Source organism: Lissotriton helveticus, chromosome 2_1 (assembly GCF_964261635.1).
Source record: "Lissotriton helveticus chromosome 2_1, aLisHel1.1, whole genome shotgun sequence".
NCBI lineage: Eukaryota > Metazoa > Chordata > Amphibia > Caudata > Salamandridae > Lissotriton > Lissotriton helveticus.
Window position 1 is genome coordinate 452870850 of NC_136059.1, and position 16934 is coordinate 452887783.

Here is a 16934-nt window from a genome sequence, read left to right on the forward strand (position 1 = left end):
TTACGCAGCAGCATTAGTTCTTTTTATTACATTTACACTTTTAAGGACTATAGCATATATTTGCCAATAATCAATAAAACGTCAAAGGCTGGCAAACGCCAGATTTACGAGCTTTATCAATGCTCGTTTCTATAGCTGCGCGTCAGCACCACGTAAAGTACAACTCACTCATGTTGCTTAGTTGCTCATTACAGAAAAGCATGGAGGTAAACTGCGGAATGCTAAATTGCCAAAGGGCAGCCATGGACCAATGTAAGAAAAACACTTCTCTCCAGGTATTGCTGCCTTAGGGTCTTAAGGTTCGCAAAGGCTGGCTGACTACACAGTCCTTCGACATTTGCGTGGTCACTGCTGGGATGTCATGTTACCTTACTTGGGTATGTATAGTGCACTCTAGCCATTGGTATCATCTCATAGCGCAATAGTGTGAAGACCTGAGCAAAAAGTTCGAGCAGCGCTGCTCGCCTCTTACATAGGCGTTAACCCTGCTCCTTTAAGTCCTTTCCAGCTAAACAGTTTGCCGTGAACTGACAGGTCAGTCAAAAGGTCAAGTCACAGCTTTGATATGGAGAACACAGAGCATGCATCAATTGGTTATGAATAAAACATCCAAAATCAATGTTGGGGGAGGGAATGTATTCTGATCAGAAGGGAAGGATCACTTGTCCTGCATAACATCGGGTATGCGAGAATGGTTCTTACTAGTCCCAATAAAAAACCCTCATGCACTTGTTGGTAAATTATGGTGTAAAGCGGTATATCTTGGTTCTCCGCTGTCCCTCACACGTGTTTGCATAATCATAGGGTTTAGTGGTTTATGCAACCTCCAACCGGGAGGCAATACCCTCAGTTAAAAACAGTAGTGATCAGTAATTGTGGTTGTCTCTATATGTGAGATTTGGTTTTTAGAGGAACATGTCGTTGTGCTGTTCCTAAAAAGGTCAAAAAAGTACCTTCGTTAGCGGTTATATTAAACCTCATCGCAATCCAGCAGGGTCAAGGAGGTGCACTCGCTCACTCCGTCATACTGCTTGTTCTGACTCTGCCAAAGCTGGTCCCGGAAACATTTAATATAACCGCTAACGAAGGTACTTTTTTGACCTTTTTAGGAACAGCACAACGACATGTTCCTCTAAATACCAAATCTCACATAGAGACGTGAGAGGTCTCTACACACCTTTGCACCATGGTCCTGATGAAAGCCCCACCGACCACTTGGCGACTTCAGGGCTGAAACATGTCGACCTATACCACAATTCTAGTGTGAAAGAGTCATAATCACTCTTGTTCACCTACATTAATTTTAAATTTGCCTCTAGAAACCAGAACTATTAAAATACTTGTCTGGAAGAGAGAGCCTTTTTACTACTTTTTCACTTTATCACGTCACAACCACAATTACTGATCACTACTGTTTTTAACTGAGGGTATTGCCTCCCGGTTTGAGGTTGCATAAACCACTAAACCCTATGATTATGCAAACACGTGTGAGGGACAGCGGAGAACCAAGATATACCGCTTTACACCGTAATTTACCAACACGTGCATGAGGGCTTTTTATTGGGACTAGTAAGAACCATTCCCGCATACCCTATGTTATGCAGGACAAGTGATCCTTCCCTTCTGATATGAATAAAACATGCAATGAGCAATACATTAATCCTTGCATAAGGGCTACTGAAAAGTTTGTATGGCTATGAATTCAAGTTACAGGATGAAGAAATATTGTTTTATCCAAAGTAGACTTTTGGTAAGAGACATGGGCTAGGCAATTGAAGATCTGTTGGATTGCCACCTGGACAGTATTCTTGCTTGTAAAATTGATCAACTGCTGATGCAAGCAATAGATGCACAACGTCCATTTGCAACTGACGCGCTATTAATTACAGATCTTTGGCTAAGTGCAATTTAATGGCTTTAGGAATGTGCAATATCTAGGTTACTGATGCAACTAAAAGTTCACTAATGCAAGCGAAGGGCATGATATGGGAATGTGCAATGTGCAATCTATATTTTCTATGTGTATGAAACAGATAAGCTATTGCCACATATCCACTTTTAGTAAATGTTTAAATAATGCAACAATAGGGGACATTTTTTACAATCTGAAAAACATGTTGGAAACAATGGGCAGATTTAATAGCCAAGGCAGGTTTAACATGAAGCCACTGAAGGAAGACCTCAAATAGCGACTCAGCCTTTTACCTGATCACCAGTGTTCTGTTTCCCAGGATTTCTGTTCTGATCTTCGAACTGGTAGAAATGAATGGTTGGAGCTTAAGAAGGACGTTGGGGACGTCATCACCACATGTGTTATCGGACACTCATCCTAACAATCAGAAACACTTTAAAGTTTCTGTTTCGTGTACTTCTAGGTGGGATATCTGGGGGAGCAGCAAACACACAGCCTCTACAGATCACAGAAGTTCATAAAGTTCATAAACTGGCGTTGCTCTTTATTATCACTATTTCCTCCTCTAGCGAAGATTCAGTTTTGATGATATGCGATTGTTTAAATATGGCTGTCACGATGACGTAGGTGGCGCTGCCTGTAAAAAGAGGAGGCAAATCCAGAGAGAAAATGTCTCTCTTAAAAGGATTTCCCTACCTGCTACAGCGCTCACCTCAGTGACGCCACACGCCGTAAACAGTGCAAAGAGAGCATGCGTGCACATGCTCAACCGGAACAATGAAAAACCGGGACATTTCTGTGTTTAACCCGGACACTGTTTGACAACCGGAATATTTGAGTCACTTGGAGAAAAGTGTCGGACACGGGGACACTTCTCCAAAAACGGGGACCGTCTAGGGAAAACCGGGACGTCCGGTCACCCTATGCTAGCACCAACGTACACAGTCCGCATTGGCAGGCCTGTAGTTACAAATTAAGTGGTCTCCCGTGGATAGCATAATACATGCTTCAGCCCATAGGGGACTCCTGGAGTACCAATGCCCTGGGTACATTAGTACAGGCAGGAGCGAGTGAGACGGCTGAGCCACAACAGCCTCTTTGGGGCTATTGACACCAGAAAACTATTCCCCCATCAACTTGGGTAATTCGGAGGTTATTCTAGGGGGCTAGCCTGTAGGCAGCATCAGCTCTCCTAGCGATTGGTACAGCAGCAGACAGTCCAGTACTTTTGGGGCCATTGACACAGCACTGGTGGACGCCCCACTGGGCAGTAGGTTCAATAGTCAGCCAGCTACTCCTCCCTTGCTGCAGCCAGGCACCTTTAGTTTAGTTTGTCCGCCATGTCTCATGCCAGGCCAGAAGGTCTCAGTATACAGCTGTGTCTCCCTGGCTAGAGTTCCATCACATTGGACAGATGGGTCTTAAAGATCATTCAAAATGGGCATGATCTGTATGTATTTCACCTTTGCCTCATCTTCCTCCCACAACAGTATGTATTTCCGAGAAGCACTTGAATGTCCTGATGAAGGTTAATTTCTTATTCTCCAAGGGTGTCATCAAACGTTTACCGCACTCTTGTGAATAGCAAAGGTTGCTGTTCATGCTACTTCATTATCCTGAAAAGGACAGGGTTTCTGGCCTTTCCTGGGCATGCAGCCTTTGAAGTCCTTCCTGTGGAAGGACTCGTTCAAAATGCTCATGCCGATTTTAGATTTTGTTCGCCCTAGATCCAGAGGCCTGGATGGTGTCCCTGGACTTGCAGGACACACATTACTATACAACTGTCTTGCAGACCCACAGGTGTGATCAGTGGTTCAAGGTGGGCCGGGAACACTTTTAATTTTCACTTTCAATTTGCTGTGTCCCCCTTCGTGCTCATCATAGTGATGTCAGTGATTATAACCCATTGTCGGAGGTCGGGAGTACATTGATTTCAGTACCTCGATAGCTGGCTGCTAAAAGCGGGCTCGCCACACACAGTCAGTCGTAGAGCACCTCTGGACTGTGGTCAAACATAGTTATGTTAGACCATCAATAAGCCAAGTCCCACCTGAGCCCCACACTGAGACAGAGGCTTCCATTAATTGGGGCTGTTCTGGACACAATGGTGTTCAAGCACTTTGCTCCACCGCAGCAAGTCCCAATCACTCAGGTTATGATCCCGATGTTTCAGGATCAGTCCTGGGTCTTGGTGAGGATGGCTTCAAGGCTTCTTGACTTCATGTATCCTTATCCGCAATGCCAGGTAGCACATAGAAGTCTTGCAGTGGAACCTCAAATTCAAAGGGGAAGTATCTGCAGTTAGATATATCCATCAGAACAAGTTAATTACCTTTGGTCGTTCTGTTTTAGATGGATACTCTATCTGCAGAGTTGTCACTGCTCTCCCTCTCCCATTTCTGTGGAGTGGCCTCTTGAACATTCGAAAAGGTGGCACGTTGCACATCCGTATACTGTCACCAACAGCTAACTCTGTGTCTCAGGGTACAGTAAAGGAACGAGACAAACTGTCATCGGCGTGCAGGCGTGGGGGTTTTATGTGGCTCCACTTGATCACTTCCGGGTTGGTCCGAAGCCAATAAGCCATATGACTCCAACTGCTGTCCTGCTGGAGCACTGCCATTGTAATTATATTGATCCTTTCTGACTCCTGGGGATATTCTAAATGAGAGTAGTCTACGGTAGGATCGAGTAGCCAGTAGAAATAATGTTACTGAATGTAAGCAACTTGGAGCAGTGAAGGTGGGAAAAGAAGCTATCTTAAGTTCACGTTGTTGAATAACTCCTCGATAATGAGCTTAGTGGTTCCTCTGTTGACAAGCTCTGCTTTTATTCGACTGAGTTTCAGATATGATGCAAACATCCAAGTTTGAATGATGTTGAGATACGACATGAATTTAAGAATGTTAGGCACCAGCATATCAAGCTTTAGAAGAGTTGTCATCCTATTTCTGAATAGCTGTTTTTGTGGCAGAGTAGTAGTTCTATTGATTCCATTTATAGGTTGACCATTGTGGGAGCAAGAAAAGATCCTAAAGGAACGCCACAGGAGGCAAAAATTAATGGTGATTGGAAGGATTCACAGTCCAGTACTGGGAGATTAGCCAGTTTTAAAGAAGGTTTTTAATCTTATGTCTTAATGGAGATTTTCATTTAAAACCTGGTGGAGTTTTTTCTTAAAAGTGTTTTTTTTTAAGGTGGCCGTCTTGTCGAGCAGCGTCCAGAAACGTGGATTATAATTATCCTGAATTGATAGAATGTTATCCACTATCAGTTTGGTGTCAGTCTGTGTACTGCATTAAGGTGGAACCCAGAAGAATATTCCCAAGGATGGAAAGCACATAATAATGCAGTAGCTGCGGAGCCCAGTTGGGTCCAGGTTTGGTTTTTTGGCCACAGGGAGATTTGACCAGTTTTCAGGGATGATTGGAATAGATAAGTACAGGGGCTTTTGGAGACAGGGGTTTCATGTTTAGTTATTGAACAAGATAATTGGAGGTTGCTTTTAGGGAGTATAACATTGTCTGATTGTGTCAATTTTTGTAGTGAAATATTAATAAATGCAATTTAATTTCTATACGGAATTTAGAACCATATGTGGAGGCATGGGGTGAAGCAAAGTTTGAATAATGCTTTACTTTCGTTGTTAGTCTTAATCATGGTTTCTAAGTTCTGCTTGGTCTTGGCAGTATCATGGCTAACTACTACTGTGGGTCGGTGTGCTATATTGAGCATGGTGAGATCACTTGGGTGTTTTGATTTTGCACCATGTCTTCACAAGTATGGGAATTTGGGTTAGTACCCAGTTCTTCTCATTAATGGTGAATGTAGCTTTCTATAAATGTTTAGTATTATTTATTATTAATCATGGGTATATCAACAAGAAGATTTTATAAGTTTTACCTTTTTGAAACTCAAGAGAACGTGTCTGCCATGGTCTGGATATCACTGTTGAATGTGCTGAGAAGTTTTTCTAGGTCATGTGGGGGAAGGGGAGTTGTAGGATTTCAGATGAGAAATATATTTGTGCTTCTGTTTTTTTTTCAAATCTTGGCAAATGTTATGCTCATAATCTTTGGCTTTACATATACATGCTTTGCATAATCCTGCAATCTAGTGTTGGGTCTGGACATCCTCCATTAGTCCCCAATGCGCATGGGCACTGACTCACCCCTTAGATTGTTTTTTCCTGCCATCTGGTTTAATCGTGTTAAGCTACTGCTCCAATAAAACACGTTTGCATGTGGCGACTTCAGGCTCTGCTTCGGTTCATCGGCTTTGGAAGAATAATACAATTTTGTTAGCTCAATTCCATGCAGTCGATGCCATACATGGCACTCGAACATGTCAACACAGCTACCAATGACTCTAGCCTCAGAGAATATTGGCAGATGTAGGGGACCCCCTTTCGATTTTGTCCCCATTGTAATGCAAAATACCCATGATCCGATCAACACTGTAATCTCTGCCTCTCTCCTGAGCACCAGGAGCCCAACAGCACCTTCTGCCTGGTCTTCCAGTGCAAGAAGTCACTGAGGTACTGTAGAGAACGCGAGATGCTGGGTGTGTTTGATGATGCAGTGTGTCTGTCTGACACTGCAGCTCCTTGGCTGCAGAGGGCACAGCCAGCCCAGAGACCCTGTCCGATGAGGAACAAATGTACACTTCAGAGGCCATGCTTGCAGGACCTCATTCAAAGAAGACACCGAGCTCCATGACTACTGACCCTCCTCCCCCACCCGGGCATGTGGCAAAGAGAACCCCTCAAAGGCAAAATGGTGGGTAAGAGCACTGTTCCCGAGGGTTTCATACATTGAGTCCTAGAACCGGCTTAAAATAAAGCTGCTTCTCCTATTCTTAGCTGAAAGAAGGCTTTGAATCGGAGACACCAGCCAGCCCTGCTTCAGTGCTTTATTGACCAAAGGGCCCAAAGCCGTTGTCTTCTGAGCTGAAAACGTTGCAGCCAAGTTTGGAGCTGAAACCAAGGAAATAAATTACCTCTGCACCCATCTCAGAAACTTCGGAGTCCTACATACTTGAAGGACTTGTGGCGGGATTTGACACAAGACAAAAACACCTTTGCAATTACCCAGATCAAGCAGCAAAAGTTTGGCGAAAAGCAGCTTTCCAAGCACCCTCCTATTCCAAGGAAGAGGAAGAACTTGAATTTGATGTGCTTCGGCACCCACTGCCTGAAAAATGCAAGACCATGTAAACCCCTACCTAGTACACCGAAGCAGGTGCTTCACCTTTTCCTCCATCACTTTCATCAACATGGTGGTACACACCAGCACCTCTTCCACGCCACTCCCCCCACTGCCCAAAGTCTCCAGAAGGGTTTGAACACTTTCTCAGACCCATACTTTTACAGGAAGGGGAGCTAGATGATCAGGCCAAAAGTCTGGGGAGGTGATCCAAGGGAAGACTACAGTGTCAATCCCCTTGAGGATCATGGCATAGAGTTCAAACCATCGCCACCAGACAAAACCACAGCATATCATGCTGTCCTACAGGGAGCAGCAGCTGGCCATCACAGTGTTGCATTGCATGTTGAGGAGGAAGACTATTTAGTTGAGACACTCTCTGAATGTACTGTTCAGTTCTTACCTATGTTAAAGACTGCGCTCATGACAATTTGAATGACCCGGCCAGGGCCAGTGTAGGTACACTCAATATTGAAGAGAAAGATCATGCTTCTCCCGGGGATCCCCTTCAAATCGGGACAGGAGCTTCCAGAGATTTTGCTGGTTCGTACTGCCAGAAAGAGGACATCAGCAAATGCCAAAGGACCCCCGCCAGAGTAAGTGAATAGAAGCCGCAAGGAAGTGGGTAACAGTAGGTGCTGCCACACCGTGGCGCATTACTCACACTGTGGTGTAACCATCATGCTATTATAAATTTCTTTGGGAGGAAATAGATGCAATAATGATGCAACTGAGTGTCCGGTTTTAAGCAAGAAGTTTAAAAACACCTCCTCAACATGCCATTCAACAGGAAACCTCTTTTTGGTCCACAGGTTGCAAAATCTAAAAAAAGATACTTCCATATCCATGGAAGCCCTACAAATAAGCAGCTTGAGGTTAACTTTTCGCAGATTACTCCTATTAGGTACAACAAAGACTACCCAAGGCACCCATTCATAAACTTATCAGCAGCAACAGCAGGCCTTCATGACCCTCAAAACAGGTGATATTCAAGGGACAGCAATAGAGGCTGGTAGAGGTGGCTCCAGAAATGGAGGCTCTGCTCCTAAGCAGCACTGACTCTCTCAAGCTCTCAAAGCCACCCCCACCCCTCAAATAACATAACTCATGTCATGGGAGGGGAGGAGGATAAGGGATTTTCATCCACAATGGGCGAAAATCACCTCAGACCAATGGGTCCCTGCAGTAGTTCAGAAGGGCTGCTGCATCAAATTTAATCCCACCCATCATACCATCACCTTGCCCTTCTCAAAGAGGAAGTTCAAACTATCCTTCTAAAGGGTGCTATATAGCCTGTGCCCCCCTACACCCGCAGGGAAAGGGCATATTTTCCATGTACTTACTCATCCCAAAAAAGGATGGAACCCTGTAGTCCATCCTCCGCCTTTGGCCACTCAATCAATCTGTTGGAGCACTTTCATATAACCACCTTACAGAACAAGAAGACTTTGACTTCATGAGACCTCAGATGCCTGGTTCTGCATCTTTATCCAGCCAGCCCATCACATCTGGTGATCTACAGTTCTTTGGAAGAGGCTGACACTAACAGTTCATAATACTACCCTTCGGGGTTACGACAACCCCGAAGGTCTTTACCAAATGTCTTGCTACCATATTGGGCCACCTCAGAAGAGGGGCTGTCTATGTCTTCCTTTATTTAGATGACTGGCTGATCAAGAGCAGCAGCAGAAAGGCCTGAAACACACCCAAACAGCACTTAATCTTTGCACCGCCTAGGGTTTCAGTAAATGCCAAGAAATCCTATACAAAGCTTTAGCAGGTTCAACCATTCTTAGGTTCAGCTCTAAACTGTGTCATGGGGAAGGCTTACCGCACCCATTAGAGGGTAATTGCATTCCAACAACCGCTGCCTTTCTAGAAGTCTATTCGCCAGTTACCAGTAAGGACTGTAATGAAATTGCTGGGCATGATGCCATTATGCATAGCAGTTGTCCCACAAGCCAAATTATACATGTGAGCTCCATACATCCGTGCCTCACCCATCAATGGTCATAAGCGGAGGGTCAATTGGAGGATCTAGTGTTGATGAGGCCTGCACTCTGCGCTCTCTGCAATGGCGGAACACCATTAAACCTGTTATTAGGCAGGCATTTCTTGTACCCTCTTCCGCAAGTGGCCATTATCACAGGCACATTACTCATAGGGTAGGGCACACATCTTGGCATGCAACGTAGATGAATCCCTCTTCAGCAGAGGAGGCTCATGAAGTACCTGGAGATAATAGCCATTTCCCTGGCACACAAAGCCTTTTCATACTTCAGTCAATGGTAGGGTTGGCTTTATAAAGACCGACTACATGTGGTAATGTACTGCATACAAAAATAAATAGGGGTACCAACACTCCTGCTGTCTACTCTAGCACAACAGATTTTACACTGGGAGACTTTGTCACAGCATACAGCTCGTGGCAGAACACCACATCTTCCAGGGGTAGACAACAACTTTATGGACCTGCTAAGTTGAACACTTCAACAAGTCCACTCGTGGATACTCCACCCTCACACCCTTCAGCAGTACATTTTGCAGGTGGGAATGCCCAACAATCAGCCTCTTTGCCACTCATGAAAATGCAAAATGCCCAAACTTTGCTTCCATGTACCCTTGCACACAGTGTTGTGTGTCGATTTAGATAGTGTATCTAGATTTCCCGATTGATGCCCTTATATAGGTATAATTCACATTACCCTTATTTAGGCATAGAAATCCAGTCCTTATTTAGGCATTGCTCATGCTAACCAAATACAGGCATGGTCAACTACATCCGATCCTCTTCGTCACGAGTTCTTGGAAAACCAGACTCCTTAGCCTTTAGGACTTCCCCTTGCTTGGATATTGATTTCTCCAAGAACTCATTTATTATGCATGAACATCTATTCCTTAGGGGTTCATTCATGACGTTTTTATGCCCAACTTTTACCTCAATACTGGCATTCCTAAACACCTACAAGGTATAAATATGCCTTCACTTGCTATGGCAAGGCACGGTGCGGTTCGACTACCAACTTGCACGACGCGGCTCGCCACAGCAAGACCCAAAGGAAGTCGAGTCCCCAACTGACGCACTGACCAGACGCTGTCATCCTCCTCGCAGAAAATCCAGCTCCAGTGCTTCTGACTCCCCTTGCAGGGTGTTAGAGATCGAGTCCAGGGAAAGAGATACCAACCTCTCTCATAAGGTATGGAGCTGATTAGAACCTAGAGAAACCTTTGGCAAATCTTGGCATAACTAAACCAGACTAGGATAGCACCCACATCTTCCCTCGTACTACATTTAGAGTAGGTACACTGGGGTAGGATTATTTTAGAAGCACCAGTTGAGTATTTTAGCTGGTTTTATTTATGTATGCATTTTAAATGTCACACCTACAAGACCTGCTATTACAGTATTATTTTATCTTACTGCTAACGCTGTACATTTTATACTTCGCATTCTGTCTTACGATTGTAGCAGTTCATATCTCTTGCATGAGAAATGACTGTTCAATAAACCCTTTTTATTGAAACACCCGTCTCTCTATTACTGTGCTACTCTGTAGAAACGAAGCATGCACGATTGACTGAGTGAAACAGTTATCTATTGTTTCCACGACTCTGAATATATTGTTCTGACTCTAAGGGAAACAAAGTTGTCATGTTTATGCGGTTGTCAGAACCTAATCCTTTCTTGTTCATTCGAGAAAGTTTCTAGTGAACTCTGAGTTAGCTGGCACACACAAGTAATTAAGTTTAATGTACTCGATAGAGACATACTGACCTCATTCCTATGTCAAAACTACAGGGTATAATATTCCAATGCGCAGAGCCTCTCAGGGATATAGGAACTACACTACAACAGTCCACCTGCAATGCTTTTTTGATGGCTATAACTTCCTTGCACAATGTTAGTAAGTTGGAGACGCTCCCTGTTCAAGAACCATTCATTCAGGTATATACAGACATTGTGATCCTTTGTAGTAATCTGATTTTCTAACCAAAGATAGTTTCTCGTTTCCATTTGAATCATCCTATTGTGCTTCCTGTCTTCTTCCCACCACCTGATTCGGTTACGGAGAGAGCTTTGCACACACTAGGTATTAAATGTGTACTCATGTGTTATATTGACGGGAGAAAAGCTCTTTGTTGCTTGAGCTAAGCCATACATTGATCAAACAAATTATACAGCAGGTATTCTAAGATGTATTGTAAGGTGCATCCAGGCTTGTTATGTTAAAATTAATGAAGTGCTATCAGTACCACATAGGGAATGTAGATGTTCGAAGGGAGCTATCATGGCATTCTTGAGTAGCCATCCCCATAGTTGATATACTTAAGGCTGCAACATGCTCAACACCGCACACACTGGCAACACATTACTGTTTGGACATTTTAGAGCACCAGCAAGCATGGTTGACCAAGCAGTCTTAATACTGAAATTGGCATCTGCGCTCTAGCCACTGCTAGGAGGATACTGCGTTATAGTTGATGCAAAGAACGTGTATTTACAGCCACAAATGCTACGAATGAACATGCTACTTACCATGTAACCATCAGTTCGCAGCTTGTAGTGCTATATATTCACATGCACCCCCTCTTGTCCCATGAAGTGGGCACTGATTGCACATTTGTTTTCAATAGCTGCAATGCACAGGACACATCCACTTTTTAATATGTTCCACTTCATTTTCAATGTTTCCCTCACTCTGCTGAAAAGAATCTAAGTATGTAATCGGTGCCCGTGTACATTGTGCACTAAGGGAGGAGTCTGTCCTGTGACTCAAAGCTTTTTCAAAGTAAAGCAACTTTAGTGCCCAGGCTCCATACTAGATGGCAGGATTATGCACAGCATGTAAATCTACAGCACTACAACCTACGGCATATGCTTACAGAGAAAATAACATATTCCGTATACAGCCGTTCATACAATCCTTTAGCATCTTTCTAAATGCCCCTAATTTTTCCTGGTCTAAAAAACAGATCACAAAATTATGTAACCTAGAGCTACACAACGTCTATCGTACCCAAATGTCTTCCAGTAGGTGACTGTACTGTCTCATACTAGAAAGAGTGCAAGTGTTCTTAGAAGCCACTAAGCAGAATTTGTAATGGGTGTTGCAAAGTGGAACATGTCTTGGCTATATTGTAAGTTATTTTAGGAGAACTTTTCCTGGAAAATAGGTAGTCCAGGTTACATCATTAAAAATGTAACACTTTATTGTAGAAAAAAAACTGTGCTAAAGTTATATTTTACTTCTAGGGAGATTTCAGAGAAGATAACTTCAACACGGCAATGCAGGTTTTAAGAGATACAGGCGAGTCCTCTAAAGGTGACCAAAAAGGACGGAAAGGGGGGACAAAGGGTAAGTGTAGATATATATTTACAGTATGACCATGCAATAATTCCCAAGTGCACTATAGACTTTTTTTCTGTTTGATTTAGTTTGCTATTGGGTATGCATTTTTGTACCTGTTTGGTCGTATTAATTTCCATTTTTTGTCCCGCACACTCAGATCCAGTTTAAATAGTTGCATCTTTGTGTGCATGTTGATGACAGTGCATTTTGTTTGAGAAATTGTGCAGTTCAATGCGTTTGTTTTCTATTCAATTCATTTACCTTTCTCCCTTAATATGTGCTAAGGGTTTGTCTTTCCTAATTGGATTGCTGCTAAGTTGGCTGTTTTATCGCTTGCTTAAGTACTCGTAACTGTTCCCATGTTAATGAGAGAATCAGTGCGAAGCCCTGATTTGTCCGATTAATAATACAAATGTTTTTATGAGTTATAAATGTGCTCTTCTATTTCATTTGACCTCAAAATAATTGTATGCTACTATATCCCCACAGTGATATTTTGGCATGTGCTTGAAAATCCTCGAGTGGTAAGCGGTGGTGAACTAGTCGCTTTGTTTTTTTTAAATTTATTTTTTGGTTTGGGTTTTCTTTTGCACAATTTCTGCAAGGCTTTTATTGGAAGAGATTAAAGGGAATATAAAGCTCACCAAATCAATATTTGTATGCTGCTTACAAATAAAGAAAATAACTTATTAGGCTCTGTGATTGACCATGAGTGACCATTGGTAACAGGGTCTAGGTCTAGTTGGACTTGAATGAGGACTAGCAAACTGAAGTGTAGAAATGTCCCTACTCCAAGTCTACTGAATATATGAAATCTTGAATCTGGCTTTTCGATAGTCTAAAGCAGTGGTCTTCAAAAGCTTTCACTGCAGACCCACTCTGGGGGACGGATGGCAGAGGGTGTATATTATACATGAACTTTTCATGAAAGTTGTTGATCACTGTTTTTTATTGTCTTAAATAAACGTACTAGAGGGAGGAGCCTAGCTCGCGACCGAGATGGCCGCGCTTTAGCTCGGCTCCGTTCGCCCGCCTGGGTTTTCACATTTATCCTGCTGTAATCCTGCCCCGGGAAGCCCTGTTTGCTGAGTGGTGGTGCTACGACGCCTTGCAGGCACTTACCTCTTGTTCCGGTTATCCTGACTGCTGTGGATCCGGTGCAGTGCCCCGGATTGTGTTGGGGTGTCGGAGGCGGACTGGCCTGGATCTTCTTGCCGGCTCCCGGGCCAGACGGAGCCTGCGGATCTGCCCTCCGGGGCGCGGAGGAGGTGGTCGAAGGGCCGTTGTTCGTGTGGGCCGGAGGTCCTTCCTGGCCGATTCCTGTGGGGAGGAGGCCTATGGTGGAGGCGCTGCCTTCCGCGGTCGACGCTCCTCGTGTGTCCGGCTTGCTCTCCCTTTGTTCTCCGGTCCGGCCATTTTGATTTTGCCGCCCGGACTCGGAGAACGGGACCGGCGGCGTTGGGTGGCCGGCGAATCCCTTTCTTCTGATGGCCCCCCTTCCTGCCCGGGGTGCTCTGTTGCCGGTCAGCGGGACTTTGTTTGCCTTACTGCCGCCCCGGCGGAGATTTACAGCCGCGCTGCCTTGTCGGACTCTCAAAATGGCGACCGACCCCGAGTGTCTTGACCGGGCCTGGGCGAGCGCTGGGGGCCCGCCGCATGGCCCGGGTGCCGGATACTGTGAATGTTTTCCTACACTTAAGGAGTTACTGGACACCCTGCTCTCCTGGCGGCTCTGTGTGACCGTGCCTATCCTAGCTTCGGAGATGGTTCCTCACGGCGGGCCTCCTGGGCCCCCACGGCCAGATGTGATTGTGCCGCCGCGGGGTGCGGCTGGAATTATCCTGGCGGAACTGGCCCCGGCTCCGACCGCGTCTGCTGCTGTACGGAACTTGATGGCGCCTCCTCCTCCTGCGCTACCTTCTTTTTCTCGGGCCCGGGAGCTGGATTTTACTTGGCCTGGCCTTCATGACTCTCCCGCTTCCTTTCGGTCGCTGCTGCCCGGCGATGTCTCCTGTGCTGGCCCAGATGGGTCGGTTCTCCTGGACATATCCTTGGACTTGTGCCTGCATCGGTTGCTACATTTCGTGACTTTCCTGGATCGTCCGTGTTTCACTTTACGTGCCTTTTCCGGACTGCCATTGGATCTTCCTGCTGTCTGTCTCCTGTTCTTCGTAACCTGGTCCTCGCTGGATCGGACCGTTTCCACTTTGGACAAACAAGGACAGGGCTGATGTATATTGGCATCTGTGTGCGGTAGTCTTGCACTGGTTTGGACGGTCAACCTGTCCCGGTATGGTTCTGTGTGATTGACTGGTGCCCCTGGACTTTAACCCGATGTTCTTTGGCTTCCCGGGGACCTGGCTCCTCGACTCAGGCGGGTGGCTGGGTGCGTTTACTCCTGTCTCCCGGCCCTCCCCCGTGTATGTCTGTGTGTGTTTCCCATCCCTCGTTTCCTTCTCTTCCCTTCCCATTTTTGTCTTTGTTTCCGACTTAACTTTGCTCCGCTATATTTCGGGTTCTAATTAGGGCGACAGGCACGCTGCGGGGGGGTAGGCCGTAGCCTTCTGCAGGGGTGCAGGGTGGGCTTTAGGGGCGGGTTGGGGGGGTCTGTCCGTATTGGGGGGTCTTTTTCCTCCCTTATTTCCTCTTTTTCTGTTCTATGGCTCTTGTTTGTTCACTTTTTCCGGGACTCCGTCTCCTCCTGTATCCCCCTGGGGAGTTTCTGTGACTTTCGTATTCCGGTATGTATCTGATTGTAGCTCGCTGGGTAATTCGGTATCGATTTTTGCTATGTCGCTTGCCGGACTCTATTATCCTGCTTTCACTCCTGGGGGTGCGTGGTTTGGTGGGAGTCCCTTCTTTCGTTCCCTTTTTCCCTCTCCCCTTTTTCCTCCTTTATGGGGGTCCTTTTATTTTGTTGGGATGCGTATCGTATTGTCTTTTGTTATGTGGGCCTTTTTGATCATGTCTCCTCAATTTGGGTGGGGGCGGCGACGGGTAGGTGCGATTTGATTGATGCCATTGTCGTTTCTTTATATTCCGATTACGTTTATACTCTTTGATAGCTATGTTGGTATGGCCTCTTTTGTCATTCTGTGATCGTAAGATGGCGGCTTGCCGCGGCCCCTCCCTGGTTGTTTTTTGCACGGCCCATGATTCTTCTGTTTCCCCACCCCGCATTAGAAAATTAACCTTTTATTGTCCTGTTCTTGCTGATTGCTCGATGCTCTTATTGTTTCTCCTGTGCTCCTGGTGACATATCCTGCTGCAACTTTGTTTTTCATTTATTACGTTATCTACCATGTGGTGGCCAGCCCTCGTGGGTTGTAGGCCCGTATTTGTGAGCTTTCTTTGTACAATAAAGGTTTTAAAAAAAAAATAAATAAATAAATAAATAAATAAACGTACTAAGCATTTGAGATACTGCAATCCTTTTAACTTTTATTATAGTATTATTATTAGCAGTATTTTTCATTAATGTGACACTGGAAGCTACTTGCTCATAATGGATTGTCTTGGACCTCATCCATCAGGGTCTGACTCGGTTTTGAAAATGATGTCAAAACATCTTGTTACTAGACTGGATCAAGAAGCGGTTAGTAATTTTTAATACCAGGACTCGGAGTACTGAGCTTCTCCAGTATTAGGGGTGTCTTTCATAGATTCACATGCCTGAATCATTCCCCGTCGTCGGAGTGGGAGTCCCACGGTATATAAAAAAGCAATAATATGCTATAAATACATAGTAAATACCAATAAAAAACAAACCAGGAAGTAAAGTAGCCAAGCTACAGAAGAAAAAACTTCCACATTAGTGACTATCCCTGTCATTTTGTGTAGCCCAAACTGCAGCCAGTCAGGCGACAGCACCCACCAGAAGGTTCCCCCCAGAGGCTCAGGCTGTCAGATTTTTTACCGCACGTCGTGTGCAGGGAGTCTCCCTGAGCTCTGCTCAGTTTCTTCATTTATATTATATATATCTATTAAATTTTGTGATATTTTCTCACACGAAGTCTATTTGTTGACCCTGTGTCACTGGTGGAAAGCTGAGACCGTTTCCATGGATCATTTTGTCTGGCTGTTGCTGACATGGTAGGATAGAAGGGGATGTTCTTGTGATTTGGCTACCCCCCTTCTGATGTGGGAGGATTTTCAATGTTTATATGGCGCCTTTCTGTGCAGTGATGTTTTTGGCTTTACTTCACCAGCTGAGGTTGCTTCTAAGGTAAGGGTCTTTGACCTGCTACGAGTCTGCCTCCCACATCTACGCCCACGAGATTTACTCTCAGGCGTTTAGACTCGTTCTGTGCATTTTTCTTCTGAGGAGGTGCCAGCTTGTTGACTAGACGCTCTTGGTATTCTACGACGGCAATCTCTGCCGTCACTGGTGATCTACGGTGTCACAGGGCTACAGGATCCTGTTGACAGAGCCCTCAAATGCACTGGTTGTAAGTCGCAGGATGCTGC

General features: G+C 45.0%; 1 protein-coding gene across 1 annotated transcript in view; it reads left to right on the forward strand.

The window, feature by feature from the left end:
* MTREX (Mtr4 exosome RNA helicase) overlaps positions 1-16934 on the forward strand; it is an 865138-nt gene that overhangs the window by 243309 nt on the left and 604895 nt on the right. The window contains exon 10 of the mRNA XM_078675087.1: positions 12371-12473. Coding sequence (XP_078531213.1) covers positions 12371-12473 — 103 coding nt within the window. The remainder of the gene's footprint in view (positions 1-12370; positions 12474-16934) is intronic.